Source organism: Salmo salar, chromosome 13, assembly GCF_965601325.2.
Source record: "Salmo salar chromosome 13, fSalSal1, whole genome shotgun sequence".
Lineage (NCBI taxonomy): Eukaryota > Metazoa > Chordata > Actinopteri > Salmoniformes > Salmonidae > Salmo > Salmo salar.
In genome coordinates, this window is record NC_138303.1 from 8,007,388 (window position 1) to 8,034,218 (window position 26,831).

Below are 26,831 nucleotides of genomic sequence, written 5' to 3' on the forward strand. Positions count from 1 at the left end.
GAATATTTAGCTCAAAGCCATTTGTTTATTGTGAGTAGGACTGAAGAAGAGAAGAGAGATTGGATCCAAGCTATCCAGGCCACCATTCAGAGACATGAACAGACGCTAGCCACGTTCCACCATCTCAACTGTTCTCTCCGAGATGAGGACTACACTCCTCCCAACTCACCTGTAAGATACTATATTACCCCTAGCCCCTAACCCCTAGCCCCTAACCTCTAGTCCCTAACCCCTATCCTCTAGGATTACACTCCTCCAACTCACCTGTAAAATACAATACAACCCCTAATCCCTCCAACTCACCTGTAAGATACTATATTACCCCTAACCCCAAGCACCTAACACCTAACCCCTAGCCCCTAACCCCTAGCCCCTAACACTTAGCCCCTAACCTTTAGCCCCTAGCCCATAGCCCCTAACCTCTAGCCCCTAACACCTAGTCCCTAACCCCTAAACCCTAATCCCTCTAACTCACCTGTAAAATACTATATTACCCCTAACCCCTAGCCCCTAACCCCTAGCCCCTAACCCCTAGCCCCTAACCTTTAGCCCCTAACCCCTAGCCCATAGCCCCTAACCTCTAGCCCCTAACACCTAGTCCCTAACCCCTAACACCTAAACCCTAACCCCTAGTCCCTAGTCCCTAACCCCTCCAACTCACCTGTAAGATACTATACAACCCCTAGCCCCTAACCCCTAGCCCCTAACCCCTAGCCCCTAGGATTACACTCCTCCAACTCACCTGTAAGATACTATATTGCCCCTAACCCCTAGCCCCTAACACCTAGTCCCTAGTCCCTAACTCCTAACCCCTAGACCCTAACTCCTATCCCCTAGGATTACACTCCTCCAACTCACCTGTAAGATACAATACAACCCCTAGTCCCTAACCCCTAGCCCATAACCCCTACTCCCTAACCCCTAGCCCATAACCCCTACTCCCTAACCCCTAGCCTCTAACCCCTAACCCCTAAAACCTACTCCCTAACTCCTAGCCCCTAACCCCTAGTCCCTAACTCCTATCCCCTAGGATTACGCCCCACCAACTCACCTGTAAGATACAATACAACCCCTAGTCCCTAACCCCTAGCCTCTAACCCCTAGCCCCTAACCCCTAGCCCCTAACCCCTAGCAACTAACACCTAGTCCCTAGCCCCTAACCCCAAGCCTCTAACCCCTAGCCTCTAACCCCTAGCCCCTAACCCCTAGCATCTAACCCCTAGCCCATAACCCCTAGCCCCTAACACCTAGTTCCTAACCCCTACTCCCTAACCCCTAGCCTCTAACCCCTAGCCCCTAACCCCTAGGCTCTAACCCCTAGCCCCTAACCCCTAGTCCCTAACCCCTAGCCCCTAGCCCCTCCAACTCACCTGTAAGATACTATACAACCCCTAGCCTCTAACCCCTAACCCCTAGCCCCTAACCCCTAACCCCTCCAACTCACCTGTAAGATACTATACAACCCCTAGCCCCTAACCCCTAACACCTAACACCTAGTCCCTAACTCCTAGCCCCTAACCCCTAGCCCCTCCAACTCACCTGTAAGATACTATACAACCCCTAGCCTCTAGCCCCTAACACCTAGCCCCTAACCCCTAACCCCTAGCCCCTAACCCCTAGCCCCTAACCCCTAGCCCCTAACACCTAGTCCCTAACCCCTAGCCCCTAACCCCTAGCCTCTAACCCCTAGCCCCTAACCCCTAGTCCTTAACTCCTAGCCCCTAACACTTAACCCCTAACCCCTAACCCCTAGTCCCTAACTCCTATCCCCTAACTCCTAGTCCCTAACTCCTAGCCCCTAGGATTACACTCCTCCAACTCACCTGTAAGATACAATACAACCACTAGCCCCTAACCCCTAATCCCTAATCCCTAGCCCCTCCAACTCACCTGTAAAATACTATACAACCCCTAACCCCTAGCCCCTAACCCCAAGCCTCTAACCCCTAGCCTCTAACCCCTAGCCCCTAACCCCTAGCATCTAACCCCTAGCCCATAACCCCTAGCCCCTAACACCTAGTCCCTAACCCCTACTCCCTAACCCCTAGCCTCTAACCCCTAGCCCCTAACCCCTAGGCTCTAACCCCTAGCCCCTAACCCCTAGTCCCTAACCCCTAGCCCCTAGCCCCTCCAACTCACCTGTAAGATACTATACAACCCCTAGCCTCTAACCCCTAACCCCTAGCCCCTAACCCCTAACCCCTCCAACTCACCTGTAAGATACTATACAACCCCTAGCCCCTAACCCCTAACACCTAACACCTAGTCCCTAACTCCTAGCCCCTAACCCCTAGCCCCTCCAACTCACCTGTAAGATACTATACAACCCCTAGCCTCTAGCCCCTAACACCTAGCCCCTAACCCCTAACCCCTAACCCCTAGCCCCTAACCCCTAGCTCCTAACACCTAGTCCCTAACCCCTAGCCCCTAACCCCTAGCCTCTAGCCCCTAACCCCTAGTCCTTAACTCCTAGCCCCTAACACTTAACCCCTAGCCCCTAACCCCTAGCCCCTAACTCCTAGCCCCTAACTCCTAGTCCCTAACTCCTAGCCCCTAGGATTACACTCCTCCAACTCACCTGTAAGATACAATACAACCACTAGCCCCTAGCCCCTAAGCCCTAATCCCTTAACCCTAGCCCCTCCAACTCACCTGTAAAATACTATACAATCCCTAACCCCTAGCCCCTAACCCCTAGCCTCTAACCCCTAACCCCTAGTCCCTAACCCCTAGCCTCTAACCCCTAACCCCTAGCCCCTAACCCCTAGTCCCTAGCCCCTAACCCCTAATCCCTTGCCCCTAGCCTCTAACCCCTAGCCCCTAACCCCTAACACCTAATCCCTAGCCCCTAACCCCTAGCTCCTAATCCCTAGCCCCTAACCCCTAGCCCCTAGCCCCTAATCCCTAGCCCCTAATCCCTAGCCCCTAACCCCTAGCCCCTAGCCCCTAGTCCCTAACCCCTAATCCCTAGCCCCTAACCCCTAGCCCCTAACCCCTAGCCCCTAGGACTCCACTCATCTGAACTGACCAGTAAGATATTATTCTACCCCTAAACCCTAGCCCATAACCCCTAACCCCTAGCCCCTAACCCCTAGGACTCCACTCATCCAAACTGACCAGTCAGATATTATTCTACCCCTAAACCCTAGCCCAAAGCCCTTAGTCCCTAACCCCTAACACTTAGTCTCTAACCCCTAGTCCCTAACCCTTAGCCCCTTGTCCCTAGCCCCTAGTCCCTAACCCGTAGTCCCTAACCCTTAGCCCCTAGTCTCTAACCCCTACCCCCTAGTCCCTAACCCTTACCCCCTGGTCCCTAATCCCTAGCCCTTAGTCCCTAACCCATAACCCCAGCATCTAAACCCTAGCCCCTAACCCCTAGTCCCTAACCCCTAACCACTAGAACTACACTCAATCTCCCCTAACCTCTAACCTCAGCATAGCCCCTAGCCACTTACCCATAACCCCTAGTCTCTAAGCCCTAACCTCTAGCCCCTAACCCCTAGTCCCTCATCTCTAGCCCCTAACCCCTAGTCTCTAAGCCCTAACCTCTAGCCCCTAACCCCTAGTCCCTCATCTCTAGCCCCTAACCCCTAGTCTCTAACCCCTAACCCCTAGTCTCTAGGCCCTAACATCTAGCGCCTAACCCATAGGGCTACAATCCTCCCAACTCACCTGTGAGATACTACTGATACCACTGATACTACTGCCACTAACCCCAGTATAACCCCTAGTCCCTAACCCCTAGCCCCTCACACCTAGTCCCTAACTCCTAGCCCCTAGCCCCTAGCCCTAGCCCTTAGTCCCTAAACCTTAGTCCCTAACCCCTAACCCTTAGTCCCTAACCCCTAGTCCCTAACCCCTAACCCTTAGTCCCTAACCCTTAGTCCCTAACCCTTAGTCCCTAAACCTTAGTCCCTAACCCCTAGCCCTTAACCCCTAACCCTTAGTCTCTAACCCCTAGTCTGTAACCTCTAGCCCCAAATCTCTATCCCCTAGTCCCTAACCCTTAGCCCCTAGTCTCTAACCCCTACCCCCTAGTCCCTAACCCTTAGCCCCTAGTCTCTAATCCCTAGCCCTTAGTCCCTAACCCATAACCCCAGCATCTAAACCCTAGCCCTTAGTCCATAGTCCCTAACCCCTAGTCCCTAAGCCCTAGTCCCTAACCCCTAACCACTAGAACTACACTCCCTCTCTCCTAACCTCTAACCTCAGCATAACCCCTAGCTCCTAGCCATTTACCCATAACCCCTAGTCTCTAAGCCCTAACACCTAGTCCCTAACCCCTAGCCCCTAACCCCTAGCCTCTAACCCCTAGCCCCTAACCCCTAGTCCTTAACTCCTAGCCCCTAGCACTTAACCCCTAACCCCTAGCCCCTAACCCCTAGTCCCTAACTCCTATCCCCTAACTCCTAGTCCCTAACTCCTAGCCCCTAGGATTACACTCCTCCAACTCACCTGTAAGATACAATACAACCACTAGCCCTTAGCCCCTAACCCCTAATCCCTAATCCCTAGCCCCTCCAACTCGCCTGTAAAATACTATACAACCCCTAACCCCTAGCCCCTAACCCCTAGCCTCTAACCCCTAACCCCTAGCCCCTAACCCCTAACCCCTAGTCCCTAACCCCTAGCCTCTAACCCCTAGCCCCTAACCCCTAGTCCTTAGCCCCTAACCCCTAATCCCTTGCCCCTAGCCTCTAACCCCTAGCCCCTAACCCCTAACACCTAATCCCTAGCCCCTAACCCCTAACCCCTAGCTCCTAATCCCTAGCCCCTAACCCCTAGCCCCTAATCCCTAGCCCCTAGTCCCTAACCCCTAATCCCTAGCCCCTAACCCCTAGCCCCTAACCCCTAGCCCCTAACCCCTAGCCCCTAGGACTCCACTCATCTGAACTGACCAGTAAGATATTATTCTACCCCTAAACCCTAGCCCATAACCCCTAACCCCTAGCCCCTAACCCCTAGGACTCCACTCATCCAAACTGACCAGTCAGATATTATTCTACCCCTAAACCCTAGCCCAAAGCCCTTAGTCCCTAACCCCTAACACTTAGTCTCTAACCCCTAGTCCCTAACCCTTAGCCCCTTGTCCCTAGCCCCTAGTCCCTAACCCGTAGTCCCTAACCCTTAGCCCCTAGTCTCTAACCCCTACCCCCTAGTCCCTAACCCTTAGCCCCTAGTCCCTAATCCCTAGCCCTTAGTCCCTAACCCAAAACCCCTAGCAACTAACACCTAGTCCCTAACCCCTAGCCCCTAACCCCAAGCCTCTAACCCCTAGCCTCTAACCCCTAGCCCCTAACCCCTAGCATCTAACCCCTAGCCCATAACCCCTAGCCCCTAACACCTAGTCCCTAACCCCTACTCCCTAACCCCTAGCCTCTAACCCCTAGCCCCTAACCCCTAGGCTCTAACCCCTAGCCCCTAACCCCTAGTCCCTAACCCCTAGCCCCTAGCCCCTCCAACTCACCTGTAAGATACTATACAACCCCTAGCCTCTAACCCCTAACCCCTAGCCCCTAACCCCTAACCCCTCCAACTCACCTGTAAGATACTATACAACCCCTAGCCCCTAACCCCTAACACCTAACACCTAGTCCCTAACTCCTAGCCCCTAACCCCTAGCCCCTCCAACTCACCTGTAAGATACTATACAACCCCTAGCCTCTAGCCCCTAACACCTAGCCCCTAACCCCTAACCCCTAGCCCCTAACCCCTAGCCCCTAACCCCTAGCTCCTAACACCTAGTCCCTAACCCCTAGCCCCTAACCCCTAGCCTCTAGCCCCTAACCCCTAGTCCTTAACTCCTAGCCCCTAACACTTAACCCCTAGCCCCTAACCCCTAGTTCCTAACTCCTAGCCCCTAACTCCTAGTCCCTAACTCCTAGCCCCTAGGATTACACTCCTCCAACTCACCTGTAAGATACAATACAACCACTAGCCCCTAGCCCCTAAGCCCTAATCCCTTAACCCTAGCCCCTCCAACTCACCTGTAAAATACTATACAACCCCTAACCCCTAGCCCCTAACCCCTAGCCTCTAACCCCTAACCCCTAGTCCCTAACCCCTAGCCTCTAACCCCTAACCCCTAGCCCCTAACCCCTAGTCCCTAGCCCCTAACCCCTAATCCCTTGCCCCTAGCCTCTAACCCCTAGCCCCTAACCCCTAACACCTAATCCCTAGCCCCTAACCCCTAGCTCCTAATCCCTAGCCCCTAACCCCTAGCCCCTAATCCCTAGCCCCTAATCCCTAGCCCCTAACCCCTAGCCCCTAGCCCCTAGTCCCTAACCCCTAATCCCTAGCCCCTAGCCCCTAACCCCTAGCCCCTAGGACTCCACTCATCTGAACTGACCAGTAAGATATTATTCTACCCCTAAACCCTAGCCCATAACCCCTAACCCCTAGCCCCTAACCCCTAGGACTCCACTCATCCAAACTGACCAGTCAGATATTATTCTACCCCTAAACCCTAGCCCAAAGCCCTTAGTCCCTAACCCCTAACACTTAGTCTCTAACCCCTAGTCCCTAACCCTTAGCCCCTTGTCCCTAGCCCCTAGTCCCTAACCCGTAGTCCCTAACCCTTAGCCCCTAGTCTCTAACCCCTACCCCCTAGTCCCTAACCCTTAGCCCCTGGTCCCTAATCCCTAGCCCTTAGTCCCTAACCCATAACCCCAGCATCTAAACCCTAGCCCCTAACCCCTAGTCCCTAACCCCTAGTCCCTAACCCCTAACCACTAGAACTACACTCAATCTCCCCTAACCTCTAACCTCAGCATAGCCCCTAGCCACTTACCCATAACCCCTAGTCTCTAAGCCCTAACCTCTAGCCCCTAACCCCTAGTCCCTCATCTCTAGCCCCTAACCCCTAGTCTCTAAGCCCTAACCTCTAGCCCCTAACCCCTAGTCCCTCATCTCTAGCCCCTAACCCCTAGTCTCTAACCCCTAACCCCTAGTCTCTAGGCCCTAACCTCTAGCCCCTAACCCATAGGGCTACAATCCTCCCAACTCACCTGTGAGATACTACTGATACCACTGATACTACTGCCACTAACCCCAGTATAACCCCTAGTCCCTAACCCCTAGCCCCTCACACCTAGTCCCTAACTCCTAGCCCCTAGCCCCTAGCCCTAGCCCTTAGTCCCTAAACCTTAGTCCCTAACCCCTAACCCTTAGTCCCTAACCCCTAGTCCCTAACCCCTAACCCTTAGTCCCTAACCCTTAGTCCCTAACCCTTAGTCCCTAACCCTTAGTCCCTAAACCTTAGTCCCTAACCCCTAGCCCTTAACCCCTAACCCTTAGTCTCTAACCCCTAGTCTGTAACCTCTAGCCCCAAATCTCTATCCCCTAGTCCCTAACCCTTAGCCCCTAGTCTCTAACCCCTACCCCCTAGTCCCTAACCCTTAGCCCCTAGTCTCTAATCCCTAGCCCTTAGTCCCTAACCCATAACCCCAGCATCTAAACCCTAGCCCTTAGTCCATAGTCCCTAACCCCTAGTCCCTAAGCCCTAGTCCCTAACCCCTAACCACTAGAACTACACTCCCTCTCTCCTAACCTCTAACCTCAGCATAACCCCTAGCTCCTAGCCATTTACCCATAACCCCTAGTCTCTAAGCCCTAACTTCTAGCCTCTAACCCCTAACCCCTAATCCCTAGCCTCTAGTCCCTAACCCCTAACCCCTAGCCCCTAGTCTCTAACCCCTAACCCCTAGTCTGTAGGCCCTAGCCCCTAACCCCTAGTCTCTAGGCCCTAACCTCTAGCCCTTAGCCCCTAACACCTAGAACCTAGCCACTAACCCAGTATAACCCCTAGCCACTAACCAAATCAAATGTATTTATATAGCCCTTCGTACATCAGCTGATATCTTAAAGTGCTGTACAGAAACCCAGCCTAAAACCCCAAACAGCAAGCAATGCATGTGAAAGAAGCACGGTGGCTAGGAAAAACACCCTAGGAAAAACTCCCTAGAAAGGCCAAAAACCTAGGAAGAAACCTAGAGAGGAACCAGGCTATGAGGGGTGGCCAGTCCTCTTCTGGCTGTGCTGGGTGGATATTATAACAGAACATGGTCAAGATGTTAAAATGTTCATAAATGACCAGCATGGTCAAATAATAATAATCATAGTAGTTGTCGAGGGTGCAACAAGCACGTCCGGTGAACAGGTCAGGGTTCCATAGCCGCAGGCAGAACAGTTGAAACTGGAGCAGCAGCACGGCCACGTGGACTGGGGACAGCAAGGAGTCATCATGCCAGGTAGTCCTGAGGCATGGTCCTAGGGCTCAGGTCCTCCGAGAGTGAGAAAGAAAGAGAGAATTAGAGAGAGCATACTTAAATTCACACAGGACACCGGATAAGACAGGAGAAATACTCCAGATGTAACAGACTGACCCTAGCCCCCCGACACATAAACTACTGCAGCATAAATACTGGAGGCTGAGACAGGAGGGATCAGAAGACATTGTGGCCCCATCCGATGATACCCCGGACAGGGCCAACCCAGTATAACCCCTAGAACCTAGCCACTAACCCAGTATTGCCCCTAGAACCTAGCCACTAACTCAGTATAGCCCCTAGAACCTAGCCACTAACCCCAGTATAACCCCTAACCCCTAGCCACTAACCCCAGTATAACCCCTAGAACCTAGCCACTAACTCAGTATAGCCCCTAGCCCCTAACCCCTAGCCACTGACCCTTAGCCACTAACCCCAGTATAACACCTAGCCACTAACCCCTAGCCACTAACCCCTAGCCCCTAGCCACTAACCCTTAGCCACTAACCCCTAGCCACTAACCCCAATATAACACCTAACCCCTAGCCACTAACCCCTAGCCACTAACCCCTAGCCCCTAGCCACTAACCCTGATATAACACCTAGCCCCTAGCCACTAACCCCTAGCCACTAACCCCTAGCCACTAACCCAGTATAACCCCTAGCCACTAACCCCTAGCCACTAACCCCAGTATAACACCTAGCCCCTAGCCACTAACCCCTAGCCACTAACCCCAATATAACACCTAGCCCCTAGCCACTAACCCCTAGCCACTAACCCCTAGCCACTAACCCCTAGCCACTAGCCCCTAGCCACTAACCCCTAGCCCCTAGCCACTAACCCAATATAACACCTAGCCACTAACCCCAGCATAACCCCTAGCCACTAACCCCAGCATAACCCCTAGTCTCTAACCCCAGCATAACCCCTAGGCTCTGACCCCAGCATAACCCATAACCCCTAGGTTCTAACCCCAGCATCACCCCTAGCCCCTAGGTTCTAACCCCAGCATAACCCCTTGCCCCTAGGTTCTAACCCCAGCATAACGACTAGCCCATAAACTCTAACCCCAGCATAACCCCTAACCTTTAGGTTCTAACCCCAGAATAAACCCTAGGCCCTAACCCCAGCATAACCCCTAGCCCCTAGGTTCTAACCCCAGCATAACCTCTAGGTTCTAACCCCAGCATAACCCCTAGCCTATAACCCCAGCATAACCCCTAACCCATAGGTTCTAACCTCAGCATAACCCCTAGGCCCTAACCCCAGCATAACCCCTAGCCCCTAGGTTCTAACCCCAGCATAACCCCTAGGTTCTAACCCCAGCATAACCCCTAGCCTCTAGCCTATAACCCCAGCATAACCCCTAGCCCTTAGGTTCTAACCACAGCATAACCCCTAGCCCCTTGGTTTTAACTCCAGCATAACCCCTAGCCTTTAGGTTCTAACCCCAGCATAACCCCTAGGTTCTAACTCAGCATAACCCCTAAACCCTAGGTTCTAACTCAGCATAACCCCTAACCCCAGGCCCTAACCCCAGCATAACCCCTAGCCCCTAGGCCCTAACCCCAGCATAACCCCTAACCCCTAGGTTCTAACTCCAGCATAACCTCTAAACCCTAGGCCCTAACCCCAGCATAACCCCTAACCCCTAGGTTCTAACTCCAGCATAACCTCTAAACCCTAGGTTCTAACACCAGCATAACCCCTAACCCCACAGCATAACCCCTAGGCTCTAACCCCAGCATAACCCCTAGCTCCTTGGTTTTAACTCCAGCATAACCCCTAGTCTTTAGGTTCTAACCCCAGAATAAACCCTAGGCTCTGTCTCTCTCGATCTCTGTCTCTCTCTCTCTCTCTCTCTCTCTCTCTCTCACTCTCTCTCTCTGTCTCTCTCTCTCTCTCTCTCTCTCTCTCTCTCTCTGTCTCTCTGTCTCTGTCTCTCTCTCTCTGTCTCCCTCTCTCTCTCTCTCTCACTCTGTCTCTCGCTCTCTCTCTCTCTCTCTCTCTCTCTCTGTCTCTCTCTCTATGTCTCTGTCTCTCTCTCTCTCTTCATTTGTTCCTCTCTTCTGTTCTCTCTCAGAACTGTAATGAGCTGGGTAAGCGTGCCCCCACTCCGATCCGAGAGAAGGAGGTGACCCTGTGTATGAAGTGCCAGGAGCCGTTCAACTCCATCACCAAGAGACGTCACCACTGCAAAGCCTGTGGACACGTACGTTTCCAATCAAGTCATGATGTTATGTACATGTGACCAGATTGTCAGTCGGTCTAATGCTGAAGAATTAGACACAACTCAATATTAAAAACTCTTCAATTAAAGAGATTCTCCTGTACTTTTGAATACTTTTTTAGTCAGTAGTTCTCAAAGTAGGGCTCACGAGCCAAAAGTGGTCCCCGAAAATTGTGTTCTATGTCACGTATGTGCAGATACAGTATGTGCACCACGACATTGCTTTCTCTCTCACTATGTTGTGTTTGCATCTTGCTAGCTGTCATTAAAATGGTGAGGGGCTGAAGCTCTAAGGCTAGAACTCGAATTGCTTGGGGGCTGGCCCACGTGTGGCAAAATGTAGGGAAAATGGCACCTCAACAGCTTCCAGAAAAACCGTGACTTTCAAACTAGCGATTTCGTGGCTAATTGAGGTTAGACAGTATTTCTGCTCATAGATTATACATGTATGAAATACACATTGATACATCCAGCCCAAAGCTTAGTAGTCGCCAAAGTTCTGGAGAATGTCTTTAAAAAAACGTGTTCATGTAATAAAATTAAAAGTTTTTAATTTTGAGTAATATTAATATTAATTTTGAGCAAGAGTTGAGCTTCTTCTGATGTTCATGTGGTTTTTGGCTGTACCTTGTGTATGATTCTCTCACTGGTTAAAACTTTGACCCCTCACCTCTATAACGCTGTCCCTTCCCCTCCTCCCCTCCAGCCAGAGAACTCCTCCCCTCCAGCCAGAGAACTCCTCCCCTCCACCCCCAGCCAGAGAACTCCTCCCCCCAGCCAGAGAACTCCTCCTCTCCACCCCCAGCCAGAGAACTCCTCCCCCCCAGCCAGAGAACTCCTCCCCCCCAGCCAGAGAACTCCTCCCCCCAGCCAGAGAACTCCTCCCCTCCACCCCCCAGCCAGAGAACTCCTCCCCCCCAGCCAGAGAACTCCTCCCCCCCAGCCAGAGAACTCCTCCCCCCCCAGCCAGAGAACTCCTCCCCTCCAGCCAGAGAACTCCTCCCCTCCAGCCAGAGAACTCCACCCCTCCAGCCAGAGAACTCCTCCCCCCCAGCCAGAGAACTCCTCCCCCCCAGCCAGAGAACTCCTCCCCTCCTCCCCTCCAGCCAGAGAACTCCTCCCCTCCTCCCCTCCAGCCAGAGAACTCCTTCCCTCCAGCCAGAGAACTCCTCCCCCCATCCAGAGAACTCCTCCCCCCCAGCCAGAGAACTCCTCCCCCCCAGCCAGAGAACTCCTCCCCTCCCCCAGCCAGAGAACTCCTCCCCTCCAGCCAGAGAACTCCTCCCCTCCAGCCAGAGAACTCCTCCCCCCAGCCAGAGAACTCCTCCCCCCAGCCAGAGAACTCCTCCCCCCCAGCCAGAGAACTCCTCCCCTCCTCCCCTCCCCAGCCAGAGAACTCCTCCCCTCCTCCCCTCCAGCCAGAGAACTCCTCCCCCCAGCCAGAGAACTCCTCCTCTCCACCCCCAGCCAGAGAACTCCTCCCCCCAGCCAGAGAACTCCTCCACCCCAGCCAGAGAACTCCTCCCCTCCAGCCAGAGAACTCCTCCCCTCCAGCCAGAGAACTCCTCCCCCCCAGCCAGAGAACTCCTCCCCCCCAGCCAGAGAACTCCTCCCCTTCAGCCAGAGAACTCCTCCCCTTCAGCCAGAGAACTCCTCCCCTCCAGCCAGAGAACTCCTCCCCTCCAGCCAGAGACCTCCTCCCTTCCAGCCAGAGAACTCCTCCCCTCCAGCCAGAGAACTCCTCCCCTCCAGCCAGAGACCTCCTCCCTTCCAGCCAGAGAACTCCTCCCCTCCAGCCAGAGACCTCCTCCCTTCCAGCCAGAGAACTCCTCCCCTCCAGCCAGAGACCTCCTCCCTTCCAGCCAGAGAACTCCTCCCCTCCAGCCAGAGAACTCCTCCCCCCCAGCCAGAGAACTCCTCCCCTCCACCCCCAAGCCAGAGAACTCCTCCCCCCAAGCCAGAGAACTCCTCCCCCCCAGCCAGAGAACTCCTCCCCCCCAGCCAGAGAACTCCTCCCCCCCAGCCAGAGAACTCCTCCCCTCCAGCCAGAGAACTCCTCCCCTCCAGCCAGAGAACTCCTCCCCTCCAGCCAGAGAACTCCTCCCCTAAATACTCTCTGTGTTATCCAGGTGGTGTGTGGAAAGTGTTCAGAGTTCAGGGCCCGTCTGCTCTATGACAACAACAGGGCTAACAGGGTGTGTATCGACTGCTACACAACTCTAGTGGGGGTACCCCCCTCCCCCGCCAGTCTGACCAGCAGCGCATACAGAAGACGGTCAATATTAGAGGTATGTAGAAGATCCTGACTGCTGTAGAACGGTTAAAGGAGAGACCAGAGATACTATGTACGGTGTGAGTCCTCACTGCTGTAGAACGGTTAAAGGAGAGACCAGAGATAATATGTATAAGTAAGATAACAGAAACTCTATAAAACAGATACTTCAGAAGGTTCTGCTCACGGTGTGAGTCCTGACTGCTGTAGAACGGTTAAAGGAGAGACCAGAGATAATATGTACGGTGTGAGTCCTGACTACTGTAGAACGGTTAAAGGAGAGACCAGAGATAATATGTATAAGTAAGATAACAGAACCTCTATAAAACAGATACTTCAGAAGGTTCTGCTCACGGTGTGAGTCCTGACTGCTGTAGAACGGTTAAAGGAGAGACCAGAGATAATATGTACGGTGTGAGTCCTGACTACTGTAGAACGGTTAAAGGAGAGACCAGAGATAATATGTATAAGTAAGATAACAGAACCTCTATAAAACAGATACTTCAGAAGGTTCTGTTGACGGTGTGAGTCCTGACTGAAGGTCTTGGTCAAACACATTACCAAAGGACATACCAAGGACATGCATTTATGTCAAATACTTTTCTATGTTTTTGAACTGTATTTGAGAAGTTAAAGACAGGAGTAATGTAGTGTGCTGGTGTGTGTGTGTAATATCTAATGAAACAGAGTGTTCTGTAATGCTGTGTGTGTGTGTGTGTGTGTGTGTGTGTGTGTGTGTGTGTGTGTGTGTGTGTGTGTGTGTGGTCTACAGAAACAGGCGTCAGTGGCTGCAGAGAACAGTGTGATGTGTAGCTTCCTCCACCACATGGAGAAGGGAGCAGGCAGAGGCTGGCAGAAAGCCTGGTTTGTCATCCCAGAGAATGAACCGCTGGTGCTGTACATATACGGTGCTCCTCAGGTGAGATTACCTGTTATTACACCTCCATTAACCTGTTATTACACCCCTTATTAACCTGTTATTACACCCCTTATTAACCTGTTATTACACCCCTATTAACCTGTTATTACGCCCCTATTAACCTGTTATTACGCCTCTATTAACCTGTTATTACACTCCTATTAACCTGTTATTACGCCCCTATTAACCTGTTATTAGCCCCTAGTAACCTGTTATTGCACCCCTATTTACCTGTTATTGCACCCCTATTTACCTGTTATTACGCCCCTATTAACCTGTTATTACACCCCTATTAACCTGTTATTACACCCCTATTAACCTGTTATTACACCTCTTAACCTGTTATTACACCTCTATTAACCTGTTATTAGCCCCTATTAACCTGTTATTACGTCTCTATTAAACTATAGTTAGACTTATTATACCACTATTAGACTGTTATGAGATGTTATGAGACTGTTATTAGACGGTTATTAGACTGTTGTCAGACTGTTGTCTATCTGTTGTCAGACTTGTCAGACTGTTGTCAGACTTGTCAGACTGTTGTCAGACTGTTGTCACACTGTTGTCAGACTGTTGTCAGACTGTTGTCACACTGTTGTCAGACTGTTAGACTGTTGTCAGGCTGATGTTAGACTGTTGTCAGACTGTTGTCAGACTGTTGTCACACTGTTGTCAGACTGTTGTCACACTGTTGTTAGACTGTTGTCACACTGTTGTCACACTGTTGTTAGACTGTTGTCAGACTGTTGTCAGGCTGATGTTAGACTGTTGTCAGACTGATGTTACACTGTTGTCAGACTGTTGTCACACTGTTGTTAGACTGTTGTCACACTGTTGTCACACTGTTGTTAGACTGTTGTTAGACTGTTGTCACACTGTTGTTAGACTGTTGTCAGACTGTTGTCAGGCTGATGTTAGACTGTTGTCAGACTGATGTTACACTGTTGTCAGACTGTTGTCACACTGTTGTTAGACTGTTGTCACACTGTTGTCACACTGTTGTTAGACTGTTGTTAGACTGTTGTCAGGCTGATGTTAGACTGTCGTCAGACTGTTGTCAGACTGTTGTCACACTGTTGTCAGACTGTTGTCACACTGTTGTTAGACTGTTGTCACACTGTTGTCACACTGTTGTTAGACTGTTGTTAGACTGTTGTCAGGCTGATGTTAGACTGTTGTCAGACTGTTGTCAGACTGTTGTCACACTGTTGTCAGACTGTTGTCACACTGTTGTTAGACTGTTGTCACACTGTTGTCACACTGTTGTTAGACTGTTGTCAGACTGTTGTCAGGCTGATGTTAGACTGTTGTCAGACTGTTGTCAGACTGTTGTCACACTGTTGTCACACTGTTGTTAGACTGTTGTCACACTGTTGTCACACTGTTGTTAGACTGTTGTCAGACTGTTGTCATGCTGATGTTAGACTGTTGTCAGACTGATGTTACACTGTTGTCAGACTGTTGTTAGACTGTTGTCAGACTGTTGTCAGACTTGTTAGACTGTTGTCAGACTTGTTAGACTGTTGTCAGACTGTTGTCAGACTTGTTAGACTGTTGTCAGACTTGTTAGACTGTTGTCAGACTGTTGTCAGACTTGTTAGACTGTTGTTAGACTGTTGTTAGAATATTATTAGACTGTTTATTTATTTAACCTTTATTTAACTAGTTCAGAACAAATTCTTATTTACAATGACGGCCTACCGTTGTCAGACTGCAATCAGACTGCAATCAGACCGTTGTCAGACCGCAATCAGACCGTTGTCAGACCGCTGTCAGACCGTTGTCAGACCGTTGTCAGACCGCTGTTAGAACGATGTTGGATCGTTGTCAAACCGTTGTTAGATCGTTGTCAGACCGTTGTTAGATTGTTGTCAGACCGTTGTCAGACCGTTGTTAGACCGATGTCAGACCGTTGTTGGATTGTTGTTAGACCGATCTCAGACCGTTGTCAGACCGTTGTCAGACTGTTGTCAGACCGTTGTTAGACCGATGTCAGACCGTTGTTGGATTGTTGTTAGACCGATGTCAGACCGTTGTTAGATCGTTGTCAGACCGTTGTTGGATTGTTGTTAGACCGATGTCAGACCGTTGTCAGACCGTTGTCAGACCGATGTTAGACCGATGTTAGACCGATGTTAGACCGATGTTAGACCGTTGTTAGACCGTTGTTAGACCGATGTCAGACCGTTGTTGGATTGTTGTTAGACCGATGTTAGAACGATGTTGGATCGTTGTCAGACCATTGTCAGACCGTTGTCAGACCGATGTCAGACCGTTGTCAGACCGTTGTTAGACCGATGTCAGACCGTTGTTGGATTGTTGTTAGACCGATGTCAGACCGTTGTCAGACCGTTGTCAGACCGTTGTTGGACTCAGATAATGATCCACTGATGTTCTACGTATTCGGTGCTCCTCAGGTGAGATGAGAAGCTTAGCTATGTACATGTATGTATATACTGATCTCCCACTGAACATCCTGAATTAAGTTTCCTCTGGGGGAAAAAAAAGTGATTCTCATTCTGACCGTCCACTTTCTGTGTTTACCTTCATCCTCTTCCACTTCCTCTTCTTCCTCCAGGATGTGAAAGCCCAGCGCTCTGTCCCTCTGATTGGCTTCGAGGTCTCCCTTCCTGAGTCATGTGACCGCATGGAACGCCGCTTTGCCTTCAAAATCAGCCAATCACACCTTACACTCTACTTCAGCGCCGACGGGGAGGAGCTACAGCGCCGCTGGACAGAGGTCCTATCGCGCGCGGGGAGAGGGGAGGAGCTACAGGATCACGGTTCAATCATAGAGACCCTAGAGGAGGAAGGGGAGGAGACTGCAACCTCGGGAGAGAATACGTGATTGGTTAGAAGGCGTAAAATCAGTATTAGATAATCTGCTGTATACTCATAAAAACTACAAACTAGAAACTACAAACTGTACAGATCATGAGCAGCACATACGCACAGTTTAAAACTTACAAACAAACAAACAAACAAACATACACACAGACACACAGACACACACCTCTCTGTATTTAATGTCAGTGACCAGTCAGTTGCATGATAATCTGCAGGTCCGTTTCTTTCAGTCAGTGTATTGCTCATCGTCTCATTAGTGAACCAGTGTTTGCAATAACAAAACAATGCCAGTCAAAGTAAAGTGTTGCTGCCCTCCTCCCTTCAGAAGAAACACATTACATGAAGATTAGTGTGTCATAGGTGATTTTTTTTACATTCTTTCATTCTGAGAACGGAACAGACATCCTCCTCCGTACCATTTTCCTCTGCCAAAATCCATGTTGATGATGTCATGTTTAGAACATTGAGTGGTTGCTATGCTGTCTGAGTGTTCTAGGGTTCTGAGTGTTCTGAGTGTTCTATGGTTCTGAGTGTTCTATGGTTCTGAACGTGTGTAACTCTCCACAGAAGGAAGTAGAAAGCTGATTATACACTACAGCTCTGTTTCAGTGTCTGTTCCTCCATGTGAAATGGCTGTTGTTTGGATGGTGATTGTTTTGCTATCCTATCTGTTACTTTCTACCTAATGCAATGCGATGATTCCTGAAGGGCTGGACAGTGTTGGAATATGATGATGGACTGAGGGCTAACTGACCCCTGGACGGACGGACGGACGGACAGAGACTGTCCCTGAATCCCTGGCCCTTTGGCTGAAGAGAAGAGGAAACAATATGGCTGCCTGCTACAACTGCCCCCTCCCGAGTCTGATCCTGGGGATGTTAAGCTACAGATGGAGGATCGTAATATGAGACAGTTTGCTACAGCTGGAATCCTGCAGCAACAGGATATGTGAATTATTACGTGGATTATAATGAATGAACCTTTTTTTTTTTAGTAGGGGTTGATAAAGAAAATTGTTACGCCAAATCAAGTCTGAAATTTTAAAGTGTAAATTTCAAACCTTAGAAGTGTTTTTAAACCTTGAATATACTACAACTTTGCACAAAAGAGTGATCAAATGAAGATCCTACATCTGTATAGCCTTTCACGTCTGTTCTGGGGGATGTGTTTCAGTCTTACAGTCTCCAAGTGGTATCCTTCCTCCTCAAGCACTCTCTCTCATCGGGTTCGGCTGTATAGAATTTAGAATACAGAATTCCCAATTTGAAACGGTCCCTTTTTATGGAAAACTGTTTGTTTAGTTCTTGTACGGGGCTAATTGTTTTGTACATAGATCGTGTAAAGAGGATGTTGTTACATTACCACAGGTAAAGACTATTGAAAGAAGATTTAAGAAAAATATATATCATTTTTGAGGTTTGACTCCAATTGAAGAAGTTACGTGTCTGGCCCTTTTCTCACTTTTTACAATTAGATACAGTGTTTTTAACCTTTAAGAAATTCCCTCGATGCCCATGTTATCTCTAGAACCAAGGGCCCAGTGATGAATAGAGGGATTGAACCCCGTCTATATCTGAAAACATTATTTATTAAAAAAGCAGATAGTTAGTTCCTGACTTGCAGAATCTTTCTGACTCCCTAAAGCTGAACGCTTAAAAAAAAATACAAAAAATACGTTGGTCCCAATGGCTTGACAAGTGTTATAACACACCACTCTGCCACCTAGTAGAGACAGACTGTATTACACCTAAGAGCATCTGCAGAAAGCAGGGAATTAGTTACAGCCTGTTTGTCCCTGGAAGAGACAGGGTGAGGAGGTATAGAAAGACTGATGAAATACACGACTGTCCATAAAATCATTTCTCTTTCTAAAACATGGTAATATAGCTGGAGCTTGTCATGTCAGAGATGGATTTATGATATTGTACTAATGAAGTCCTTATTAGAGACATTGAGAACGTCTTCCCAATCTCCACTGATCTGTTTAGGCTACGGTACTTTGGTATGTGGTGATGTTGTTGAGTGAGAGAAAGCATGTTGTGTTGACATGTTTACAATAGAGAGAGAGAGAAAGAGTGAGTGAGTGAGAGAGAGAGAGAGAGAGAAAGAGAGAGAGCGAGAGAGAGAGAGAGGGAGAGGCAGCGGCGGGGGAGGAGTCTAAGAGATTTCAGAAATGGCTTGTGTTTTGTATCATTCTAACCAGTGGTATCTGACTTTATGAGAGTGTTTTACTAGTTAATACAGAGTACAGAATGATACAGTATATATGAAATAGCAAAAAAGTAGAATATTTTAGATGTTTTGATGAATCTGGGTTGGTTGTGTATGTTTGAAAATATATATATATTTTTTTTTTACGTGCATTTGCATTGTATAATTTATTCTCCTCTCGGCCCAGTTTTGTGGGTGAGGTGTAGGTCTATATGTGTTATTGCTGTCATGTTGGTGCTATCTAGATTGGACTTCAAATTATCGTGTTTGAACTACTTTTGGACATCCCAGAACTTCTCAATGACCACTAACTACAGTATTAGTCTGAAGATGACGATGTCAATTAACATAACGTAAAGGGACTAGATACTAGCCTGGTACCAGGTCTATTTGTGCTGTCTCGCCAACTCATCCATAACAACGTTCCATTGAAGTTGGCAAGAGAGCACCAACAGATCTGGGACCAGGCTAAACTGACACATTGTCTTTGTTTTTACTCCTAAACTAGTAACTCAACGTGGTGATTGGCTCGATGGACGAATTCAAAAGGTATATATTTTTTTTAAATACAGCTGAACAATTGTGTTGGATTGATATTGTTTTGTTATTGTTTCTCTTTGTTGTCTGAGAGAAGCATTCAGTAGCTTAGCTACAGTATAATAACGCCAGATAGACAAGACCAGATATAAGGTGACGTGTGTAAATATTGACATTCCAGTGTGTACTTGACTTGCCGTCCATCCAGCCTCTACTGTACCTAGCCTGGTCCCAGATCTGTTTGTGCTGTTTTACCCAACTCTGTGACAACTCTTGAGTTAGCAAGACAGTTACAAACAGGTCTGAGACCAGGCCCGCACACTTCATGTGCCAAGAACACCGATTCAAAGTGTTGGTTTAAATCTGAATACCTATACATTAGGTTACGTTAATCCCCACATCCCCTCTTTGAAAGAGCGTTCATGTTGAATTATAGCAGTGCCATACCTACTTTTATCTATCTGCACTATAGAGTGTTGATGAGTGTCAGTCTTCTCTACAAACATCACAGACAACAGGACCATGACTGTCTGCACAGATAACAATACTGGCGATAAAGTTTATATAAATTAGTATGATGGGACAGCTACTTCCTGTCTCATTACATTACCATGGTAACAGTTACAACATGCCTTACAGTACAGTCTTATAGCTTCTTAGACATTATCCGTCAACACCGCTTTATGTTACCTCTGCTTTTACCAATGTACACTTAGGGATACTACGATACGATTGAGGCTCTCAGTCCATATTTTTATTTGATTATTTGTGGTGGGTTTTTATCTGCGTTTTGTATTCATTTATTGGTTTTACTCCAAAGTATTTTTTTAATTCACCTGATGCCCGGTAATATTGAACCTTCAAACAAATCCAAATTCAAATGAAATAATTTGACAGTAGAATCACTAATAGGATAATTGTATACTGCTAGAATATATTCAGTAGTGGTATAAATCCTGGATTTTTCTTGAATCATGAATTCGGATTAAATTTGGATTTTTGTTTGTGTACCAAAAATACCTGTGCTCTGTTTTTTTTTTTTTTTTTTTTTTACACAACATTCCCATTGGAATACACTACAGTACGTTTTATATATAGACGGATTCATTTCCCAATACTTCCAAACATATTGCTGAACTGTATTGTAAGACATGATTCTGTTTGTTTACAATGTAAAGGTCATAAGACTTTAGGTACTCATGCGTTCAAGGACAACTGCTCTGTGCCTCGTGTGACGATCAGGAATCTGCAATGTTTGGGGAACTTTACCAACTATCTTTACTACAATATACAAACTAAAAAAAAAAAAATAGGCTTTCATTGACATCTACATGAACTTGTTTGAACATTCTGTGAAATAATAATGAGACATACAAACATGCTACACACATTACACGTTACTGTAACTATGGGTGTTATTGTAACTATGGATGTTACTGTAACTATAGATGTTACTGTAACTGTGATGGGATACCCACTCATTACATGTTACTGTAACTGTGGGTGTTACTGTAACTATGGATGTTACTGTAACTGTGATGGGATACCCACTCATTACATGTTACTGTAACTATGGGTGTTACTGTAACTATGGATGTTACTGTAACTGTGATGGGAAACCCACACATTACGTGAGTGTTACTGTAACTATGGATGTTACTGTAACTATGGGTGTTACTGTAACTATGGATGTTACAGTAACTGTGATGGGAAACCCACACATTACGTGAGTGTTACTGTAACTATGGATGTTACTGTAACTATGGGTGTTACTGTAACTATGGATGTTACTGTAACTGTGATGGGAAACCCACACATTACGTGAGTGTTACTGTAACTATGGGTGTTACTGTAACTATGGATGTTACCGTAACTATGGGGGAAGTGTACACAGTACACACATGTTACATGTTGCTCTTGAAGCGCTTTGAAATTCTATAAAATGTAATAAATTATTATTATTGTTATTATTACATGATTGTTACCTTAACTATGATGGGATACAGACAAGATAAAGGTGTGTTAGTTTAACTCTGATGGGAGATGTGTAAACAAACATGTTACATGTGTGTTACTTTAACTGTGTTACAGGTTTATACAAACATGTTTGAGTGTTACATGATCAGTGGTACAGGTTTATACAAACATGTTTGAGTGTTACATAATCAGTGGTACAGGTTTATACAAACATGTTGGAGTGTGATTGTTACTGTAACTTTACGGTAAATGGGATATACAGACAGACAGGTAGAAGCAGTGACTGGTGTGTTTACAGTAATGTCCTGTCATCAGCTTAGTGGCCTGTACACTGCTCTGCTCTAGTCTGCCTGGCATTACTTTTAATGTTGTTGTTATTCATCAACATCTAGGGTTGTGTCTGAAAGGCACCATGTTCACTATATAGTATAGTACACTACTGTTGACCAGGGCCCATTGGGTCACCCATACAATTCTGTCACATTGGTCAAATGTAGTGCACTATGTAGGGAATAGGTTTCCATTTTGGACGCATCCCTAGGTCTCTGTTGAGAAAACCCTGATATGAACCGTCAGTATGGTAAGAGGATATTATAATCTTGTTACAGTGAACCAGAACGGCCTGGACACGTAAAAATACATTGGCAAAAAAATATGCAAATAAAGCTTTCGGAAATATGTTATAGTCTCACTGAGCGTAAAAGGCATAATGTGGTACAATTATTTCCTATTTTCGTGAATAACACAGCGGTATATGTTTTATCGTCAATAGGAATGAGTATCACTGTTATTATAATTATTATTAGGATTATTCTTATTACTAATAATAATATCGGTGGCAGGCCACTGGGTACCATTGTATGTCGATATACAAATGAAATCTGTGCAAGATAATGATGAAATGTTTATGAGTATAAAAAAATAAAAGGAAGACTACAGGTCTATGTGTCATTACGGTGTTTGGTTTTGTGAAACACTGACATTATTGTTAATCCTATTCCATATTCAATCTAAATAGATGATCTAATTCATGAATTAATCAAAATCAACATTACACCTTTCCGATGGGTGAAACTTCTAGACATATATTCCATGTGTCATCAGTGGGCCTAAATAAAAACAACATTTATTCCATGTGTCATCAGTAGTCTTACATAAAAACAACATTTATTCCATGTGTCATCAGTAGGCCTAAATAAAAACAACATTTATTCCATGTGTCATCAGTAGTCTTACATAAAAACAAAATGTATTCCATGTCATCAGTAGGACCTACATAAAAACAACATTTATTCCATGTCATCAGTAGTCCTTCATGAAAACAACATTTATTCCATTTGTCATCAGTAGGACCTACATAAAACAACATTTATTCCAAGTGTCATCAGTAGTCCTTCATGAAAACAACATTTATTCAATTTGTCATCAGTAGGACCTACATAAAACAACATTTATTCCATGTGTCATCAGTAGGACTACATAGAAACAACATTTATTCCATGTGTCAACAGTAGGCCTAAAGAAAAACAACATGTATTCCATGTGTCATCAGTAGTCTTACATAAAAACAAAATGTATTCCATGTGTCATCAGTGGGCCTACATAGAAACAACATGTATTACATGTGTCATCAGTAGGCGTACATAAAATCAAAATGTATTCCATGTCATCAGTAGGACCTACATAAAAACAACATTTATTCCATGTCATCAGTAGTCCTTCATGAAAACAACATTTATTCCATTTGTCATCAGTAGCACCTACATAAAACAACATTTATTCCATGTGTCATCAGTAGGACTACATAGAAACAACATTTATTCCATGTGTCAACAGTAGACCTAAAAATAAAAAATAAATGTATTCCATGTGTCATCAGTAGGACTACATAAAAACAACATTTATTAAATGTTGAATCAGTAGGCCTGCATCATAACAGCAGTAAATAAAAGGATGTAGCTTCTGGTAAAGTTTTGTGATCTGCGAGCTTTGTGACAAGCAGATTAAATATTTGTTAAGTGGAAAACAACCTCTAAACTGACCTATGTACTTCCGTGGTTCTCTTTACGCAATCCTATTGGCTGAAGAACATTCTAGCCCTGCCCACCCGGTCCGTTCATTGGAAACCTGGCTTGTCCGTCAAAGCTCGAACGATCCTTCGTTCAGTGTTGACTGGGAAGAAAAAAAATAAAAAAGCTATACGGACACTCCTAACCTCCAAGACCGATATTTAATTTGTTGTATATTTTTAATTTGGTTAAATTTAAGGTTATAGTTACGGTTAAGGTAAGAGTCGTTTTACAGGTCAGGAGTGCCCTTATAGCCTCTCCTAGGTTGACGTCCGTGAGGATTTCTCCTACTTTTCATCCCACTTCCCGTAATAGAACGGTGAGCAGGATGATTTGATTACGACTCCCCGCAAATCGAGCCCGCAGTTACACCGAACGAACCCTACTCATTCATTACGGTGTTTGCGCGGTGATAGTCTCTCTCTCGTTCTCTCTGGATTTCAAGCTGCACTATCGATTCTTCGGCCTTGCTAAAATACTATCTTTGTTAGCAACTCAGGAACCGATTTGGTAGAGAAATGTCTACCTTTGACAAGGGGCAAAACAGCGAGGAAACGGGGACATTTGAGTCATATCAAAATCGCGTTTTGGTACAGAGAGTTCCTCACGAACAGCCGCAGACTGTGTTCGTCATTCTAGACACGGCCGAAGCTCTGAATTTCATCAGGTGAGTCAAAGATGCATGCATGCATATATATATATATATATATCTATTCCATTCCATTGTATATAGCGTTCCATCTATTATCTCCCACTGGTCTACTTATAAAACCAGTAGAACTAACTTATTGGGCATTTTGACCTAATTTGTTGAGTAAATGTTCTGTGATGGCATCACACTCTGGTTTATATATATGCAGCTGCAGTATCAGAAAGGAAGTGTTCTCGTAGACAGAAAGCTCTCTGTCTAAGCGGGGTAATTAATAGACACACACACATGGGGTCACAGTAATTCTGCTGAGATGTGTAGGGTGAGTCATCTCCTTCAACATGACATGCTATCTGGGTGGCAGGGTAGTCTAGTGGTTAGAGCATTGGACTAGTAACTGAAAGGTGGCTAGATCAAATCCCTGAGCTGACAAGGTAAAAATCTGTTGTTCTTCTCCTGAACAAGGCAGTTAACCCACTGTTCCTAGGCCATCATTGTAAATAAGAATTTGTTCTTAACTGACTTGCCTAGTTAAATAAAAACCACGACTGTGTCAGAGGAAACCAATAGAGCAAGTCAAGAACAGTAACATGGAATGTGTGTTGAATAACCTTATGTTCACTTCTGTATGTATGTGTGTCTGTATACCAATTAGCTACCTTGACCTGAAATGAAAAGCCAAAGTGCATTTGATTCCACATAGCTGTTAAGTTTGCATTCCTGTTATGGTTGAAACAGACCTACTAAACTTGGGATTGTATTTTGTTACACTTTGTCCACATGTCGTTGTATAAAAAGGCAAGTTGCATAATGCTGAGTGATTAAACTATGATGATTTACTGGGCTATAACTTTAGCTGTAATTCAGTAAACTTTAACACTTCTTGAAAGTTACCCAATCTGTATTTTATGTTTTGAATGGGTTTTAAATTCCTGGATGGTTGTTATAACACACTCTCCTCGTGTGTGTGTGTGTGTGTGTGTGTGTGTGTGTGTGCGCCTGCCATGCGTGTGGACCTTGTCTGAGTGGAAATGACTCAGCAGAAATCTCCCTCTCAGCTCATTTTTATGGCTTCCTGTAGGGACACGTTCCAAATGGCACCCTATTTCCTTATATTGCGCACTACTTTTGATGGTCCCTGATCTAAAGTAGTGCACTATATAGGGAATTGAGTCCCAAATGGCACCCTATCTACAGCCTGGTCTGGGATGAATGTAGATCTGCTGAGAGGTTGTTATTTAGTTTGACCAACTAAATGAAAAACACATCTCTCCGATAACATCACACTGATGTTGAGTGGACTTTTCCTACTTCCTTTATTTTATTATTATTTATTTAACCTTTTATTTAACTAGGCAAGTCAGTTAATAGCAAATTCTTATTTACAATGACGGCCTACCAAAAGGCCTCCTGCGGGGTTGGGGGCTGTGATTAAAAATGTAAATACATTTTAAATAAACATATAGGACAAAACACACATCATGACAAGCCTACTTTATTTTATCCCTTTGGAATGTGGACTGTAGTCTACTGTGCTCGTGTCGACTGTAGTCTACTGTGCTCGTGTCTACTGTGCTTGTGTCGACTGTAGTCTACTGTGCTTGTGTCGACTGTAGTCTACTGTGCTTGTGTCGACTGTAGTCTACTGTGCTCGTGTCTACTGTGCTTGTGTCTACTGTAGTCTACTGTGCTCGTGTCGACTGTAGTCTACTGTGCTCGTGTCGACTGTAGTCTACTGTGCTCGTGTCGACTGTAGTCTACTGTGCTCGTGTCGACTGTAGTCTACTGTGCTCGTGTCGACTGTAGTCTACTGTGCTCGTGTCGACTGTAGTCTGCTGTGCTCGTGTCGACCGTAGTCTGCTGTGCTCGTGTCGACCGTAGTCTACTGTGCTCGTGTCGACCGTAGTCTGCTGTGCTCGTGTCGACTGTAGTCTGCTGTGCTCGTGTCGACTGTAGTCTGCTGTGCTCGTGTCGACCGTAGTCTGCTGTGCTCGTGTCGACCGTAGTCTGCTGTGATCGGGTCGACCGTAGTCTGCTGTGCTCGGGTCGACCGTAGTCTGCTGTGATCGGGTCGACCGTAGTCTGCTGTGATCGGGTCGACCGTAGTCTACTGTGCTCGTGTCGACCGTAGTCTGCTGTGCTCGTGTCGACCGTAGTCTGCTGTGCTCGTGTCGACCGTAGTCTGCTGTGCTCGGGTCGACCGTAGTCTGCTGTGATCGGGTCGACCGTAGTCTGCTGTGATCGGGTCGACCGTAGTCTACTGTGCTCGTGTCGACCGTAGTCTGCTGTGCTCGTGTCGACCGTAGTCTGCTGTGCTCGTGTCGACCGTAGTCTGCTGTGCTCGTGTCGACTGTAGTCTGCTGTGCTCGTGTCGACCGTAGTCTACTGTGCTCGTGTCGACCGTAGTCTGCTGTGATCGTGTCGACCGTAGTCTGCTGTGATCGGGTCGACCGTAGTCTGCTGTGATCGGGTCGACCGTAGTCTACTGTGCTCGTGTCGACCGTAGTCTGCTGTGCTCGTGTCGACCGTAGTCTGCTGTGCTCGTGTCGACCGTAGTCTGCTGTGCTCGTGTCGACTGTAGTCTGCTGTGCTCGTGTCGACCTGTAGTCTGCTGTGCTCGTGTCGACCGTAGTCTGCTGTGCTCGTGTCGACCGTAGTCTGCTGTGCTCGTGTCGACCGTAGTCTACTGTGCTCGTGTCGACTGTAGTCTGCTGTGCTCGTGTCGACTGTAGTCTGCTGTGATCGGGTCGACTGTAGTCTACTGTGCTCGTGTCGACTGTAGTCTGCTGTGATCGGGTCGACCGTAGTCTGCTGTGCTCGCAGCTGGTTTAACACATTGTTGTTTCTCT

The 26,831-nt window shown here is 47.1% G+C and overlaps 2 protein-coding genes across 7 annotated transcripts in view; both read left to right on the forward strand.

Annotated features, from left to right (window-relative positions):
* Positions 1–22,218, forward strand: part of LOC106566349 (FYVE, RhoGEF and PH domain-containing protein 1) — a 174,703-nt gene extending 152,485 nt beyond the window's left edge. For both annotated transcript variants that reach the window (XM_045692846.2, XM_045692847.2), the window contains exons 11-15: positions 39–171; positions 10,352–10,480; positions 12,628–12,786; positions 13,543–13,689; positions 16,271–22,218. In XM_045692846.2, the coding sequence (XP_045548802.1) occupies positions 39–171; positions 10,352–10,480; positions 12,628–12,786; positions 13,543–13,689; positions 16,271–16,540 (838 nt within the window). In that variant the 3' untranslated portion in view covers positions 16,541–22,218. The remainder of the gene's footprint in view (positions 1–38; positions 172–10,351; positions 10,481–12,627; positions 12,787–13,542; positions 13,690–16,270) is intronic.
* Positions 22,219–23,415: 1,197 nt separating this feature from the next.
* Positions 23,416–26,831, forward strand: part of LOC106566350 (transcription factor E3) — a 48,681-nt gene continuing 45,265 nt past the window's right edge. For 4 of the 5 annotated variants that reach the window (XM_045692848.2, XM_045692850.2, XM_045692849.2 and 1 more), the window contains exon 1: positions 23,416–24,000. In XM_045692848.2, the coding sequence (XP_045548804.1) occupies positions 23,852–24,000 (149 nt within the window). In that variant the 5' untranslated portion in view covers positions 23,416–23,851. The remainder of the gene's footprint in view (positions 24,001–26,831) is intronic. The other variant, XM_045692854.2, reaches the window with a different exon arrangement.